Source organism: Sparus aurata, chromosome 21 (genome assembly GCF_900880675.1).
Source record: "Sparus aurata chromosome 21, fSpaAur1.1, whole genome shotgun sequence".
NCBI lineage: Eukaryota > Metazoa > Chordata > Actinopteri > Spariformes > Sparidae > Sparus > Sparus aurata.
In genome coordinates this window covers 26,472,229-26,485,663 of record NC_044207.1, presented here as the reverse complement: position 1 = coordinate 26,485,663, position 13,435 = coordinate 26,472,229, and the positions used below count along the sequence as shown (strand labels likewise).

Below are 13,435 nucleotides of genomic sequence, written 5' to 3'. Positions count from 1 at the left end.
GAAGTTTTGTTGAGTCTTCTTTAAACTTGGAAGTTGGTTTTCGTGTCCATTTTACACGACCCGTCCGTCGTGAAACTATTAAGACACATTAAATTAGAGCAAATCAAACATTCTGGGATGTAAACCCATCATGTAAGAGAACAAAACCATCAGCATCGGAACACATCCACCTCAATAGACTTCCTACAGGTGAAAACATTTCAGGAGATACAAAGAAAGGATATACAAACAAAAACACAGTCCTGAAGCTCAAGACACAATACCCAAATCACAAACACAAAACAAAAAATAAGTCAAACAAACACATCAAAAACTTTATCTGGATCATTAATGCTAAACTCTGTATATTTGATCCAGTTCATCAGTTTATCTATTGTATGTTACTGTCCTTCTCCTACCCCAAGCTCTGGGGATATAGTCCATATAGATATAGTCCAGAAAATGCATTATCAAATAGGTATTAAATTAGAGCTCCATCCTCAATATAAATCCAGAACATTAACTTTGCATGTAGGCATATTTGTGACTGATGAGTCTCTAAAATCACAGATCATTGATATTATAATCCTGCAAAGGTAAAAGGCCATCACCACTCTAATGTTCTAAAGTCTCTCATCAGTCAGAAAAACTGTTTGCAGCCTCTCCAATATAATGATGTGCTGCTTTTCTTAAATTTTATAAAGGAAATTTCTGTGACACTTTTAAATTTGAGAGTGAAAGTTCTTTTTATATCTTGGAAACCCAAAGGTCCACTGGGGGGATTTCAACCACCTCTCAAGGACTTCCCCAGGATAGATAGATAGATAGATAGATAGATAGAATTACTTTAATGATCCCAGACTGAGAAATTATTTTGTTACAGCAGTAGTGGGTCAGCAAATAAAACACTTCGTACATAACATAAATAGAATTCAATATATACATAGTGTATATATACAGTGCACAGTGTGCTATAAACAATAAACAATAATAATATATACAACAAAACAAAATATGCAAAATATACTATAACAATAATAATATATACAACAAAACGGAGGTGGATCTTGCTAAGACCGAGGAGCTTGTGTGGAGACTTCACCTTTGGCTTTCGGAAAAAATTGTGATGAGCATTTCTGAAACAATTTTCTGACATTTTATGAGCCAAATGATTGATTATAATGGGAAAAAAAGGTAAATTAATCAATGATGAATTACTAATAATATATCTGTATTTCTGTAAAACATACTGGATGAACACACTTGATATATATTATATAATTTGTACCAGATATTCTGTTAGTGCAGATTGTAAATTGTGATTTTGTTGTTCTGTTCTGTGCATGCGACATCTACTGCATGTCTGTCCGTCCTGGGAGAGGGATCCGTCTGCTGTGGCTCTACCTGAGGTTTCTTCCATCTTTTTTATTTTCCCCCTGTTAAAAGGTTTTTTTTCTCAGTATGATAAGTTGTTCCTCACTCGAATCTAGGGTCTAAGGACAGAGGATGTCGTTCACCGTACAGATCGTAAAGCCCACTGAGGCAATGTGATTTTGTACTATATAAATATAAATGATTGAAATGTGTTGGCTAGTTCAGGAAGTGAATAAATAATAATATATTATATTATTGGTTATATCATATGATTGGTTCTAAGTCTAAATGAGGCAGCAGCAGTTGTGTTTAACTGGGGTTGATGGATTTTTTTGTGTCAGCTGAAGTCAAAGTCAGCAATTTATTCATTGTGACATTTTGCTGTGAAAGAAGGATGTTTGGATGCATGATTTATGTGTGTGTGTGTGTGTGTGTGTGTGTGTGTGTTGACCCACTTTATCCAGCAGGATGGAGCCTCCCACATGAAGCTGAGTCCAGGAAACTGTGGTTGCCTAGCAAGTTTCACATTTACGGTGCAAAGTTTGAAGACGTGCCGTCCGCCCGCTGTAAACTACAAACCCACAGCAACTTCTTCCAAACTATTTTTCCCCCATCGAGGTCCAGGTGGTCACGCTGACGGTGCAAGATGTCCGTCGCAGGATTTAAGAAGCAGTTTTACAAAGCGAGTCAGGTAAATGCACGACTTGTTTTTTCCTCTTTCGAATTAGCCGGTTAGCTTAGCTGGCTAACTTAGCTAAGTCTATCGATACTTTTTATTGCGAATTTACGCTAGCTTCGTGCTAGCACAGTGGCAAACTTTTCTGCGTAATGATAAAACGTGCTTTTATGGTTAAATGCTAGTGTTTTTTAGTTGTTTAAATAAAATATACGACCAACGTTCGCTGTACTGTCATTAAACTCACCAACTGTCAAATGTGTTGTGGCTCGCAGGTAACGTCAACGTTCACACGTAACGTCAAAGTAGCTAATGCTAATCTGGAGCGTTAGCAAGTTAACGTAACTTTGTTAGTTTACTTTACTTTAAACTAACGTTAGCTTGGCTACTGGTGCGTTAACTTTCCTTTTAGGTTTAGTAAGTTAATGTAGTTGTCGGGAGGTTATCGTGACTTGTCGTGATGTTTTCTGTCTACGTGGAGTGTAATAGGACTTTGAATTGTCATTAACTTGACGTTAACGTACACGATTGACGTTAATTTGCCGTCACAGAAACGAAGCATTGACAGGATGAGTTTCTGGTGTGAAGGAGATGCTGGATGTATGTTATGGGCGGTGTTTGGTTTCGTTGTGTTTGTTGTCATGTTAAACAGCAGGTAGATTCATTGCTCAAGGCTTTTACCCCCGTGCTGAAGTGATGTTCGTGTTTGTTATCTGTATTACGATGGATTGCACAGTGTGTTGTGGTGATAAACATTATCCCGGTTCATTACACACGACACATGTTTGTGCCATGAATCATGTACATGTCATTTCTCAGCTTAAAATATCAATTGCTAACTTATTTTCTCTTATCTAAAGGGTCCATGATGTGAAGGAGGTGCTGAGATTGATTAATTGATATCACATGGACTGCCATTTAGTTTAGTTTGTTGGCCAATCAGCCCTGGCCAATTATCACGTCCCATAATCAGAAAAATGCTGATTATCAGACGTGATAATTGGCCATGGCTGATTGGCCACTAAACTAAACAAATGACAGTCCATGTGATATTAATTACTTCCGATAATCAGCATTTTTCTGATTAGCTGATCAGTGAGTTTTCTCGACAACTTCTCACAAAATGACCGGCGCCCAGCACTATCTGTAAAATTGTCACAATTGATAAGCTATAATCACGAATACCTGTTTCAGTCTCCTTGATTTCTAATAATTGGGATTGGGAATGGAAAAGCCATATTGGTTGACCCCTAGAAGCATTTATTGAAAAACACATTTAAGCTGAAACCAGATTGATTTGGAACTTTGAGAAGCATGTCAATTATTACAACTGCAAGTGTTGTTATCCATCGAACCTCTTACTGGTGCATCAGTATCACAGCCCTGTATATGTTCCTTTTCAAAAAATCGGGGAATCATTAAGCGAGAACTGTTTTGTGATTCAAAATTCATATTGCACTCATTCGTCTCAAATGTTAAACAATCTCAGCACAAACATGAAGCTCAACCAGACATGGAATTGCAAAACCCGTGGCCTGATTTTTGTTGACACCTGTCTCGCTTCTTGCTTTGGCAGATGGGTGTGTATTGGAATCTGAGTAATGTGAATACTCTGCCCAAACCACCTTCTTAAGTAAGCCAGTATAATTAGTCAGAACATTGACAATACATCAGTCATAACAAGCCAAAAGTCTTATATTCTGTTAGCTTTTACAAAACTTGAGCAGTGCAGGTGGATTTCTAACACCACAGTATAGTGGTACGGGCCAACTACCACTGAGAAAGCCTAAACTATTGGGGCATATTGCATAGCTTGTAAAATATAAGTCCTTTATTTTAAATCCTCTATTAGCAAAGACCAGCAAGTGTTAGATTATGACATTTAGGCTGTTACTGTTGTATATTAGTTGCCTTGCCAAGGTCCACATTGTATTGTGATTGAACATTCACAGGGGTAGTGAACATCATTGATCATCTCGTAACAATGCAGTGATGTATGATTGAAACTAATGATTATTTTCATTGTCAACTAATCTATTGATTATTTTCCTGCTTAATCGTTTAGTTGTTTGGTCTTTAAAATGTCAGATAATGTCGGAAATGACAGGTCAGGTTGATAAGGTGCTCCTAAAGCCCAAAATGAGTGCCTGAAATCTCTTGTTTTGTCTACAATCCAATAACATTCAGGTCGCCGTCATAGAGGAGAAAATGACTTTTAACTTTTTATTAAAAAATACTCAAGTGAAGATAAGACTTTATTGATACCTCACTGGGGAAATTATCTGGTTACAACAGCTCACGAGTTGTAGGCACAGGTGGAAAAAACAATGATTCAGTCACAGATTAAAAAAATAAAAATGATACAAAAAACAAGTTAAAATGAAAAAATAGAAGAAAAAATTAGAGAGATATTAATAAAAACAGATTACACACGCAAGCACACAAACACACACACACAGAATGTGTAGCAGTACACAGGATAGAAAACAAGACTTGCATTGCAATTGATGAGCAAAATACCTCAAAGTTAATTTAATAGTTGACAACAAATCATTAATATGTGCAGCTCTGCAATATTCTGCTGGGGAACACTGTGTCCTGGCATTCGTGTGGTTGTTAGTTAACATGCATTACCCGCCTAAACTTTGTTGCAGACCAAGCAGCCCCCCACATTGATTGATTGGATTCTGATCTATGGAGACTGTAGGCCAGTTTAACCCTTCGGGGCTCTCTGTTGTGTTCATTGTTCCGATGCTGAGCAGTTTTTACGGTGTGGTTGGTCTAAAACGGTGTGAAGGTGGCTGGCGGGTGTCAAGTAATATCCTTATGTATGTCAGGACACAAGGTTTCCCAGAAGAACATAGCTTTGTAACAAGATCATCAACATTATAAACTTCAGCTGTTAGTGGTTTAATGTGGCCACTGATAGTTCATTACATAAGGCTGAAATTCTTCACATGGTGTTTGTTATTCTGGACCCACTGTTTCATTTTAGTCCACATTGACCAAAAAGACTCAATCCAAAAAGAATCTGAAACTTGTGTTAAGTCTTTCGACCATTTCAAGTAACAAAATGCAAAAATAATGTAAAGCTAGATATCATTACAACTAAAACTCAAGTTTTTCTGTACTCATAACATGACATAGGCAGACTGGGATGGGCAGGTTTATTTGTCATGGAGGACAAAAAACTGGTGATGGCAGACGTGAAGCCAGATGGTGTGCTTGAAGAGTGGTGGTGTTCTGATTTCACACATCTACTTCCCACAACTTCACATCTTCTACCAAGAGATTCATTGTTTGCTGTTTGAAATGGCATGTGTATTAGACTTTTTAATCAACAAACATGTGGGGCAGAGTTGTATCCCAGTAACCAGTCAGCAGTCTGTGCTTCAGGCCTGTTGAGAGCCACCAAATGTTTTGCACAAAGCAACTCTGCCAGTCCTGTGTATTATATAAATCAGTGAGATTGATTGATCCATCTGGTCATAGAGTTATGTGCAGCGCGGCGCAGACAGCTGCACTGAGTTACACAGACAGACACACAATGAGTCTCTGTTTGGCCTGCCAGCCAACTGCACAAGATTTTAGAGTTTGTTGCTGTGGATGTGAAATGGTGACTGTATGTGCCTTGTGTGAGGATATGAAAAAGTGAGCGAGAGCAAGATGAAGTTAGCATGTGTGTTTAGTAAAAGTATCCATGCAGCGGCTCTACTGTAGGAAACTGCAATGAATGTGCTGACCTGATGGAAAAAAAGGAAAACCCTCAGTATAAACCCTTATGGAACAGAGACTCTCAGCACTCCCTCACACAGACTTGAGGAGGTTCCTCCACTAACGGAAAACATTGGCATGTCTTGGAATTTGAGATTTGTGTTAACAAGGCCAAGGGAAAATAGAAGAGTGTGGTTGTGAACGTCTGATTCAAGCTTATTTGACAGCAGGTTCTGTTGTTGAGCAAGCCTCTCATCCCCTATCAGCTCCAGAATTTTTGTTATGTAGTCGACCTCTTTCTGGAGGTGTACAAGTGGAGAACAGTTCACTAAAATATTCACAATATTATCAATACATTTCTTATCAATACACAGGACTGGATCATTTATTTTCTCTCAAGAACACGTGTACATTTTCTCAGAGCGAAAAATCTTATAAGCAATCATCCACGAGAGTCCAGGGACTGCTCTGACTTCAGTCGGCTTCATTGCTGGAATTAATCTCTGTTCACAGATGGTGAGTGAGAAGGTTGGAGGAGCAGAGGGAACCAAACTAGATGAAGACTTCAAGGACCTCGAGAGGGTAACATACATACACTTTCAGAAAAAAATCTATACATAACCTGTGGAACATCAATATTTCCTTTTGGGTGAAAGTGAAAGTGAAAGTTTAATGTCAGTCAAACACTATCGAAGGTTTACAGCTCAGAACATGCGCACATGGTTCACTTATTTTGTCTCTCTAACCTGTACCACCAGAGAGCAGATGTTACCAGCAAAGCAGTGGTGGAAGTCATCAATAAAACATCAGAGTACCTCCAGCCCAACCCGGCAACGAGAGCCAAGCTTTCCATGCTCAACACGGTGTCCAAAATCCGCGGGCAGGTGAAGAGTCCGGGCTACCCCCAGCCTGAGGGCCTCCTGGGAGAGTGCATGACAAAGTATGGACGGGATATGGGCGATGACACCAACTTTGGTAAGAACAGCATTAAAGATTTAAAGAATGAGATACTGGGTGGAAGAGACCATGAAAAGAGCAAAGTATACAGCAAAAGGGGAGTTTGCATGATTGTGTTTGACCAGTGGGTGACGGTAAATCTGCTTTTATTTTTTGATAGAGATTTTAAACTTCCCTATTGTTTTAATTATTAAAATTATATTTACATTCCTCACAAAGTCCCACACTCCCTAATGCTACTATTTTGAATGTGTGTATACTCTTCAGGTGCAGCTCTAGTAGATTTCGGGGAGACAATGAAGAGAATGGCTGAGGTCAAGGACTCCCTGGATATTGATGTGAAGCAGAACTTTATTGACCCGCTGCAGGCAGTCGCTGAGAAGGATATCAAAGACATTCAGGTAGAATCAGAGCGGTAGTATGCTTCTGCACGTACAGGCCAGGCATTGACTAATGAGCTCTGCACTCTGTGAGTCAGCGTCAATAGAATAAGAATGAGTATTTAAAGTCCAGATGCATTAAAGTGGACTTGCAGGCAAATTGTTTCAATCTCAAAACAATCATGTTTAAGTAAAGATACGTATTTGTGTAATATCATCAGAAACATAATCCTCCTAATCCTAACTTTTTTCATCCCCTCAGCACCACCTGAAGAAGCTGGAGGGCCGACGTCTGGACTATGATTATAAAAAGAAACGTCAAGGTAAAATCCCAGACGAAGAGATCAGGCAGTCCCTGGAAAAGTTCCACGAGTCTAAAGAGATGGCAGAAGGCTCCATGCACAACCTGCTGGAGACGGACGTGAGTAGCCTGTAGACTGAACTTGATTCACTTTGCGTTGCAGATGGCACGTTATACTCTGCTGGTCTTGTTTTGTGAAAAAAAAACCTGTTTATAAAGATGTTTCAGCTCTTATTTTACCTCCTGTTGATTAACAACTGCTGTGTTACCTCGTGTAGGAACAGGACCTTGAATTCCATCGAGAGCTGTATCGTTATATTTCGGTTTTTTTCAGTGTATCAGTAAAGTAGGCTTGGTGATGTCAACATGTTTAAAGTCCAAGGCGAGATAATTGACGGCAGTAGGCTTTAAGTAATAGATATGCAATCTGACTCAGTCAGTGCTATTGGAAATACAGCATCACCTGATTATGTGTGCACACAAGGTAAACGTTTTATAATCCTGTCTAGTTTTCTTTATGGAGACAAGAAAGAAAATCTCATGCTTGTCAGGTCATCTCTTGTGCGCCTGGGCTGTGAGATGCAAGTCCAGCAAGTTTTCAGTATAGTGACAGGGGAAATGCATTTTGCTTGCTGCTCACAGCTTCTCAGCTAGCAAGCTACATGTTGCTCCTTCAAAAACAGGTCTTGTCTTTTTTCCACAGTGACGTGCAGCAGTGTGAGCTTGTCAAACACGTTCTGCTTGGTATTTACCGTTTTTGTAGCTGCCAAATGAGATGCGTCAGAGCGAAGTTATTGTGACAAACAATGCTGATGTAATGATGAGAGACAGAAATGCAAATAGTTAACTTGTAGAGAATGCTCCTAAGGGCCTCTGCTGTTTGATCTCATTCTAAAATAATTTGTGTTTGTATGTGTGCGTAGGTGGAGCAGGTGAGTCAGCTGTCTTCTTTTGTGGAGTCTCTGGTGCAGTACCACAGACAGGCCTCGCAGATCCTGGAGGAACTTTCTGACAAACTGAGACAAAGGTCAGTGCTGTGACTATTTGTGGAAGATGGCATGCCTTTTGTGTGTTAAGGCTGTGTCCTCTGGCTCATGACGACAGATGATTCAGCTGCACCATTGTTTTCTTTTACCCATCTGATTACAAGTAGGGCATGTCAATGCAAAGCTAATGCTGAGAACAAATCACTTATTTTTATAACAATATGGACTTTGATAAGTATCTTTGTTTTTTATGCACAGATAATATTGTAATCCTTTTTTCCTTTTTCTTTCTTTTTCATATAGTTGTAGTTATTTGATTATAGACCCCCCCCCCCCCCGAAAACAATTGCCATGTGTTTCTTCAGCCTGCCTGTGTTTGTATTGGTAAATTTGCTTACTTGTGAACTCGGAGAGGTGACATTTTCTGTCTGTTCTCAATTTGTGTGCAGGGTAACTGAGGCTCAGGCTCGTCCGAGGCGTGAATACACACCCAAACCCAGGCCAGTTTATGACTTTGGAGAGGTAGAAAACTCTAACGGAGGATACTCGCCAGCAGCAAACCCCCCAGCTTACTCTGCCGGTAAACTCTCATATGTATATTTTGTGATAGCTGTGTGAGTGTGTGCAAGGCCTACTCCCAAGAAGGCATATGTGCTAGTCAATCTCATTCTCAAGACTGATGTGTCTTTCCTTATGCGACATCACCCAGCCCCAGTACCATCCTTCCAAAGAGCCTCCATCAAGAACAGACAGCGTGAGTGAGACGGATGAAGATAACGTGTCACTTACTTACAGAACTAGAAAGTTTCACTACTTTCACCCACTCTGTCGCACATCTGTGCCGCAGAGAGGTGCAAGCATGTCCGTGTGATGGTAAAGTATTTGACTAACACTGTTGAATGGTGTCTATCAGGTTTCCAGAACAAGACGGGGCTTGTCATGGTGTGAGTTTTACTCTGTCTGATGAAGGCTGCAGATATATAGAATTGTCAGCAAACCAGTGACCGTTGAATTTTAATCCAAGTTGTCAACCAGGGGCCTCATTACTTTAATTGTCTTAACTACTTGTCCTATCTTAAGTTTCAAAAGGCTAATACCATTGCTAGCCACCAGCAGGCTGATATCAATGTTAGTTTCTCCAACAGGCTACTTTGATTTTAGTTTCTCCAGCTGGCAAACGTCAATATTAGCTTCTCCAGCGGGCTGCATTGATGTTAGCTTCTTGAACATGCTAACATCAGTGTCAGCTCCCTCAACAGGCTAGGCATAAATGAACAGTAACCAACAGTTACTGTTTGAGCAGCCTTTCAGTCATAATATTTCAATGTTCATTTTGTTCATCATCATTGTCATCACAGACCTAAAAACAGTGGGACGAGGTCTATTATTGCATTCTAACGGGGGAAATTCTTCTGTTAGGACTGTTTTTTAATTGCTAAATCCTGTCCTAAGTTAAGATTCCCCTTATTACACATAGAAAACATGTTTCTGTATAACACAAAATTCTAAATGTCTTCCTGGACTAAGAGTAGATAGAATTTCATGCTTAGGAGGTGTCTGTAATGAAGCCCCAGTCCGTAAGTTTAACACAAAACACCTAATGAAACTGCAGTCATGGTTTTCTGAATTGTATGTATCTCACAGCCAGTAATGTGCATCAGCTGCTTAATCTTCTGAACCTCAAGAAAAAAAATCATTCCCTGCCACATTAATCCATTGTGACAATCCATTGATGTATTATTATTCAACTCTTGAGTCAAACACAAGAGAAATTAAATGTGAAATTTATCAAGCCTAAAACTTGAAGATGATCGTCATGGTTGGAATAAAAAAGGCTCCATTATATAAAATGTCAGCGGATTGATTTTGATCTTGAACTTCAGAAGGAGCTTCCTTTACCACACTGATGACTAATTTAAACAACACGTCCTGTTTTATTGACTTTCCTTTTAGGGTCTAGTCCAGAGTCGTGTCGGAAAACATGCTGGTGACGCACTGTCTCTGATGACGTTCTTTTAAAATGTACTAATCTTGTCAGGGGGAATTTGTCCAGTGATCTGTTTAAAAACTGACAGTTTTTGTTCTAATTTCCTCCTTCACTTCTTCACTGTTTTGTGTCTTCCTCCTGCAGAGCCATGCTGTAAAGCCCTCTATGACTTCGATCCAGAGAACGAAGGTGAGCTGGGATTCCACGAGGGCGACATCATCACCTTGGTCAGTCGAATCGATGAAAACTGGCTCGAGGGGAGCATTCGAGGCAGATCAGGATATTTCCCCAACAACTATGTTGAAGTGGTGGTGCCTCTGCCATGAAAACAGCCAGGAAATAAGAGGGGCAGCAAGATGGAAAAGAAGAACATGGGGAATGATGGAGGATTATCTCTCAATAATCACAAGATATCTTTTCTTTATTGTAATTGAAGGGTAAACATCTCAAGACAGGGACCTACTTTTTGTATCTAGGAGTTGTTTAAGTAAAGAGCTTTTTTTTTATTCTGTCAGATAATGTCAAGATTTAAGGGATTTTTAAAAAAACAATAAGGACCCGGTAAAGTTTAATCAGAACAATGACGGCTTAATGTTTGGGTGCATTTACCATATCATGAGTCCTTAAATTAATTCTCTATGCACCTGTGCACTTTGTACACTACACCTCCATCACCGGGACTGATGAAGAAAGACCAAGAGAGCGTGTCATCTGTAACGACATGTCCAGCAGTATGCTCAAACACTAAGAAGTGCAACTACTTTACTCGTGACCTATTTTATACTCACAAGAGGACATTTCTTGTTCTATGTACTGTTCATGTTGGTACTGCACACATGCATGTATACACATGCTTCCCTGTGAGCACCCTTCTACACTCCCAGTCTCACTCCTGTGCCTTCAGGCTTCAGTACTGTTGTCCACATGGACTAGAGTCAACATGGAGGCAGGGCTGCCTTTCATGGAGGTTTGACACTATCCTCTACTGCCATCTGGTGGTACTTGAGATCATTCTGAGTCATTGGTTTAAGTGGTACTCTCATGAGGTCTCTTTTATCTCTTTTAACAAAATCCCTGTTAGGTGGCTTGTCATATGTTTTAGTGTAGAAGCTGTGAGGCAGCTTAGCTGACATTAACCACGTTTATTCAAGAAAAAAATATTGTTTCATAGTTTCTTGTTTCTTCAGAGCTAGAGGCGCCCATAATTGTACTTAATTGTATCATCTTTACCACACCTAATCATTACAAAGTTGTCAGTGGTTTGATTTACTTTCAGCACTTTCTCATTGCACTCCACTCTCTTAGTGCTGATGCCAAAGAAAGGCTGCACAAATTCCCAGATCGGACAGGCCTGCTGTTTGACATCAAGACTAAATGTTTTCCAATGCTAAAAAAAATTATAAGTATTTTAGAGATTACATGCAAACATCTGGTTTTCCCTTTTTATTTTCTTCATACTTTAAAGATGAAAAGCAGAAGTTTGTTCCCATCTCTGTGCAACCCACAACAATGTAACACGATTCGCCCCCTCACCCCTAATATTTTGCAGCACCACACCAAAGCCATAAGCTTGCATCCTTCAGCGCCTCTATTTTCTCAGGCTCTATAGATACTGCTGGCAGTGTCACTCACAATGTTTTGTGGGCTTTCACCCCACTGTTTGTCGATGCATTTTCAGCCTGTGATTTGTTTTCCACACATAGCAGTGGGGTCAGCTAGGGTTTTGTCCTCTAACCTCCAATTTGAAGCATGGAAATTAATCTGATGTGCTATTGGGTGTGTTTGTACCTGCCTCAGTTATCAGGCTGAAACTGTGCACCAGACCTGACAGAAAATGCAATCTCCAGACTATTGTGTACAGAACTTACTAATAATGAGGAAGGCCTGTGCACAATAACTGGTTTCACTTTCACTTAAGCCTATTACAATCTTACTATGTACTGTGAGGGCTGGTGCTGCTCACTCAAATGCCAACTTTCTCCTCTTGTCATGATCCCCTTGTTAGACCGCCCCGCGCCCCACTCATCCCTCGCGTATCTGTTTAAACTGGGAGTGGAACAGACAGCTCTTTTGAGCGGGGAAGGGCGCACAGCAGTGGATTATGCCCTCCCTCCCCCCTCTGGTCTTTATTCACCACCTGCCCCTGTACCCCTGCCCCCTTTCTCATTATCTGCCCCTTCCCAATCCCATGGTGCCTCTGGAGCTCAGTCTCCTGGTCCATCCCCTGGAATAATCTCCTCATTGTTATCGTAGTATGTGCCTCTTAAATGTTATTTTGCATGTTATTCATGTTATGTATTAGGGCCAGGGGCCATGGCCGTGCTGGGTAATATCTGCGTGGTTCAGGTGTGGGTTTACATGCCTCATTACACTAAATCAAAGTCTGAGAGGGAGGGTAAAGCAGGGTCAGGGGTTCAGGTTGAGCTATTATGCAGCATGTATAATATTGATGATGAATAATGTCATGGAACAAAAGGGCCAAGATCAATTTTTGTGAGCTGCTGCTGCTGCTGTCACAGCTGAAACAGTTGTCCGAAGGCTTGGGCTGACATTTATTACTACACTACCTTCTGTGATGGCTCCTTTAGCATCCTTACCTATAAGTGTCTACACTTTGCAATAGTGATGAATGAAGTATTACCAGACTTTAAAAGCTTTATTTTAATGTGACCAATGTTAATGGATTTTTCTGTGTTTAAAATGTAATCGCTTTGCATGTGTCTTCGCTGCAGCTTCTGTGTCTTCTGCAATGCCTTATTTCTTTTTTGTGTAACTGTGACACTGCGGGGAGAATAAAAGTGGGATTATCCTGGATAATCTTTAGGATATGTGGATTACCTCTATACCAAGTGTAATCGTATGTGTATTGTGTATTTTATATTTTTGTAACTGTACAGGGGATGCTGTTTGTTTCTCTTCTTCAAATAAATATTGAGTAATTTGGTTTTCAGTGTGTCTTTACGGCTGAATTGATGTTTTTTTTTTTATATGTATGATTTCTACATTGATTCAGAAAATATCATGGGGGTGAAGGATTATCTATTTTTTATTTTTTACACTAGATTTCATTTAAATCGATGT

General features: G+C 40.0%; 1 protein-coding gene across 2 annotated transcripts; it reads left to right on the top strand.

Moving 5' to 3' along the window:
* The first annotated feature begins 1,810 nt into the window (after nucleotides 1–1,810).
* Nucleotides 1,811–13,304, top strand: LOC115573107 (endophilin-A2-like). 2 transcript variants are annotated; one of them, XM_030403730.1, is made up of 9 exons: nucleotides 1,811–2,044; nucleotides 6,257–6,325; nucleotides 6,502–6,718; nucleotides 6,968–7,101; nucleotides 7,343–7,501; nucleotides 8,305–8,408; nucleotides 8,817–8,947; nucleotides 9,077–9,121; nucleotides 10,499–13,304. In XM_030403730.1, the coding sequence occupies exons 1-9, from the start codon at nucleotides 2,000–2,002 to the stop codon at nucleotides 10,678–10,680; spliced, it is 1,086 nt and encodes a 361-aa protein (XP_030259590.1). In that variant the 5' UTR covers nucleotides 1,811–1,999; the 3' UTR covers nucleotides 10,681–13,304. The 2 variants fall into 2 exon arrangements, with proteins under 2 accessions (XP_030259590.1, XP_030259591.1); XM_030403731.1 differs by lacking the exon at nucleotides 9,077–9,121 and having other exon boundaries at nucleotides 10,499–10,680.
* Nucleotides 13,305–13,435: the final 131 nt, after the last annotated feature.

Bases quoted from the DNA above. Each gene is read 5' to 3' on its own strand.
- LOC115573107 (XM_030403730.1), top strand. From the start codon at position 2,000: ATGTCCGTCGCAGGATTTAAGAAGCAGTTTTACAAAGCGAGTCAG. The intron at 2,045-6,256 runs GTAAATGCACGA...CTCTGTTCACAG, and splicing joins AGTTTTACAAAGCGAGTCAG to ATGGTGAGTGAGAAGGTTGG. The intron at 6,719-6,967 runs GTAAGAACAGCA...TATACTCTTCAG, and splicing joins GGGCGATGACACCAACTTTG to GTGCAGCTCTAGTAGATTTC.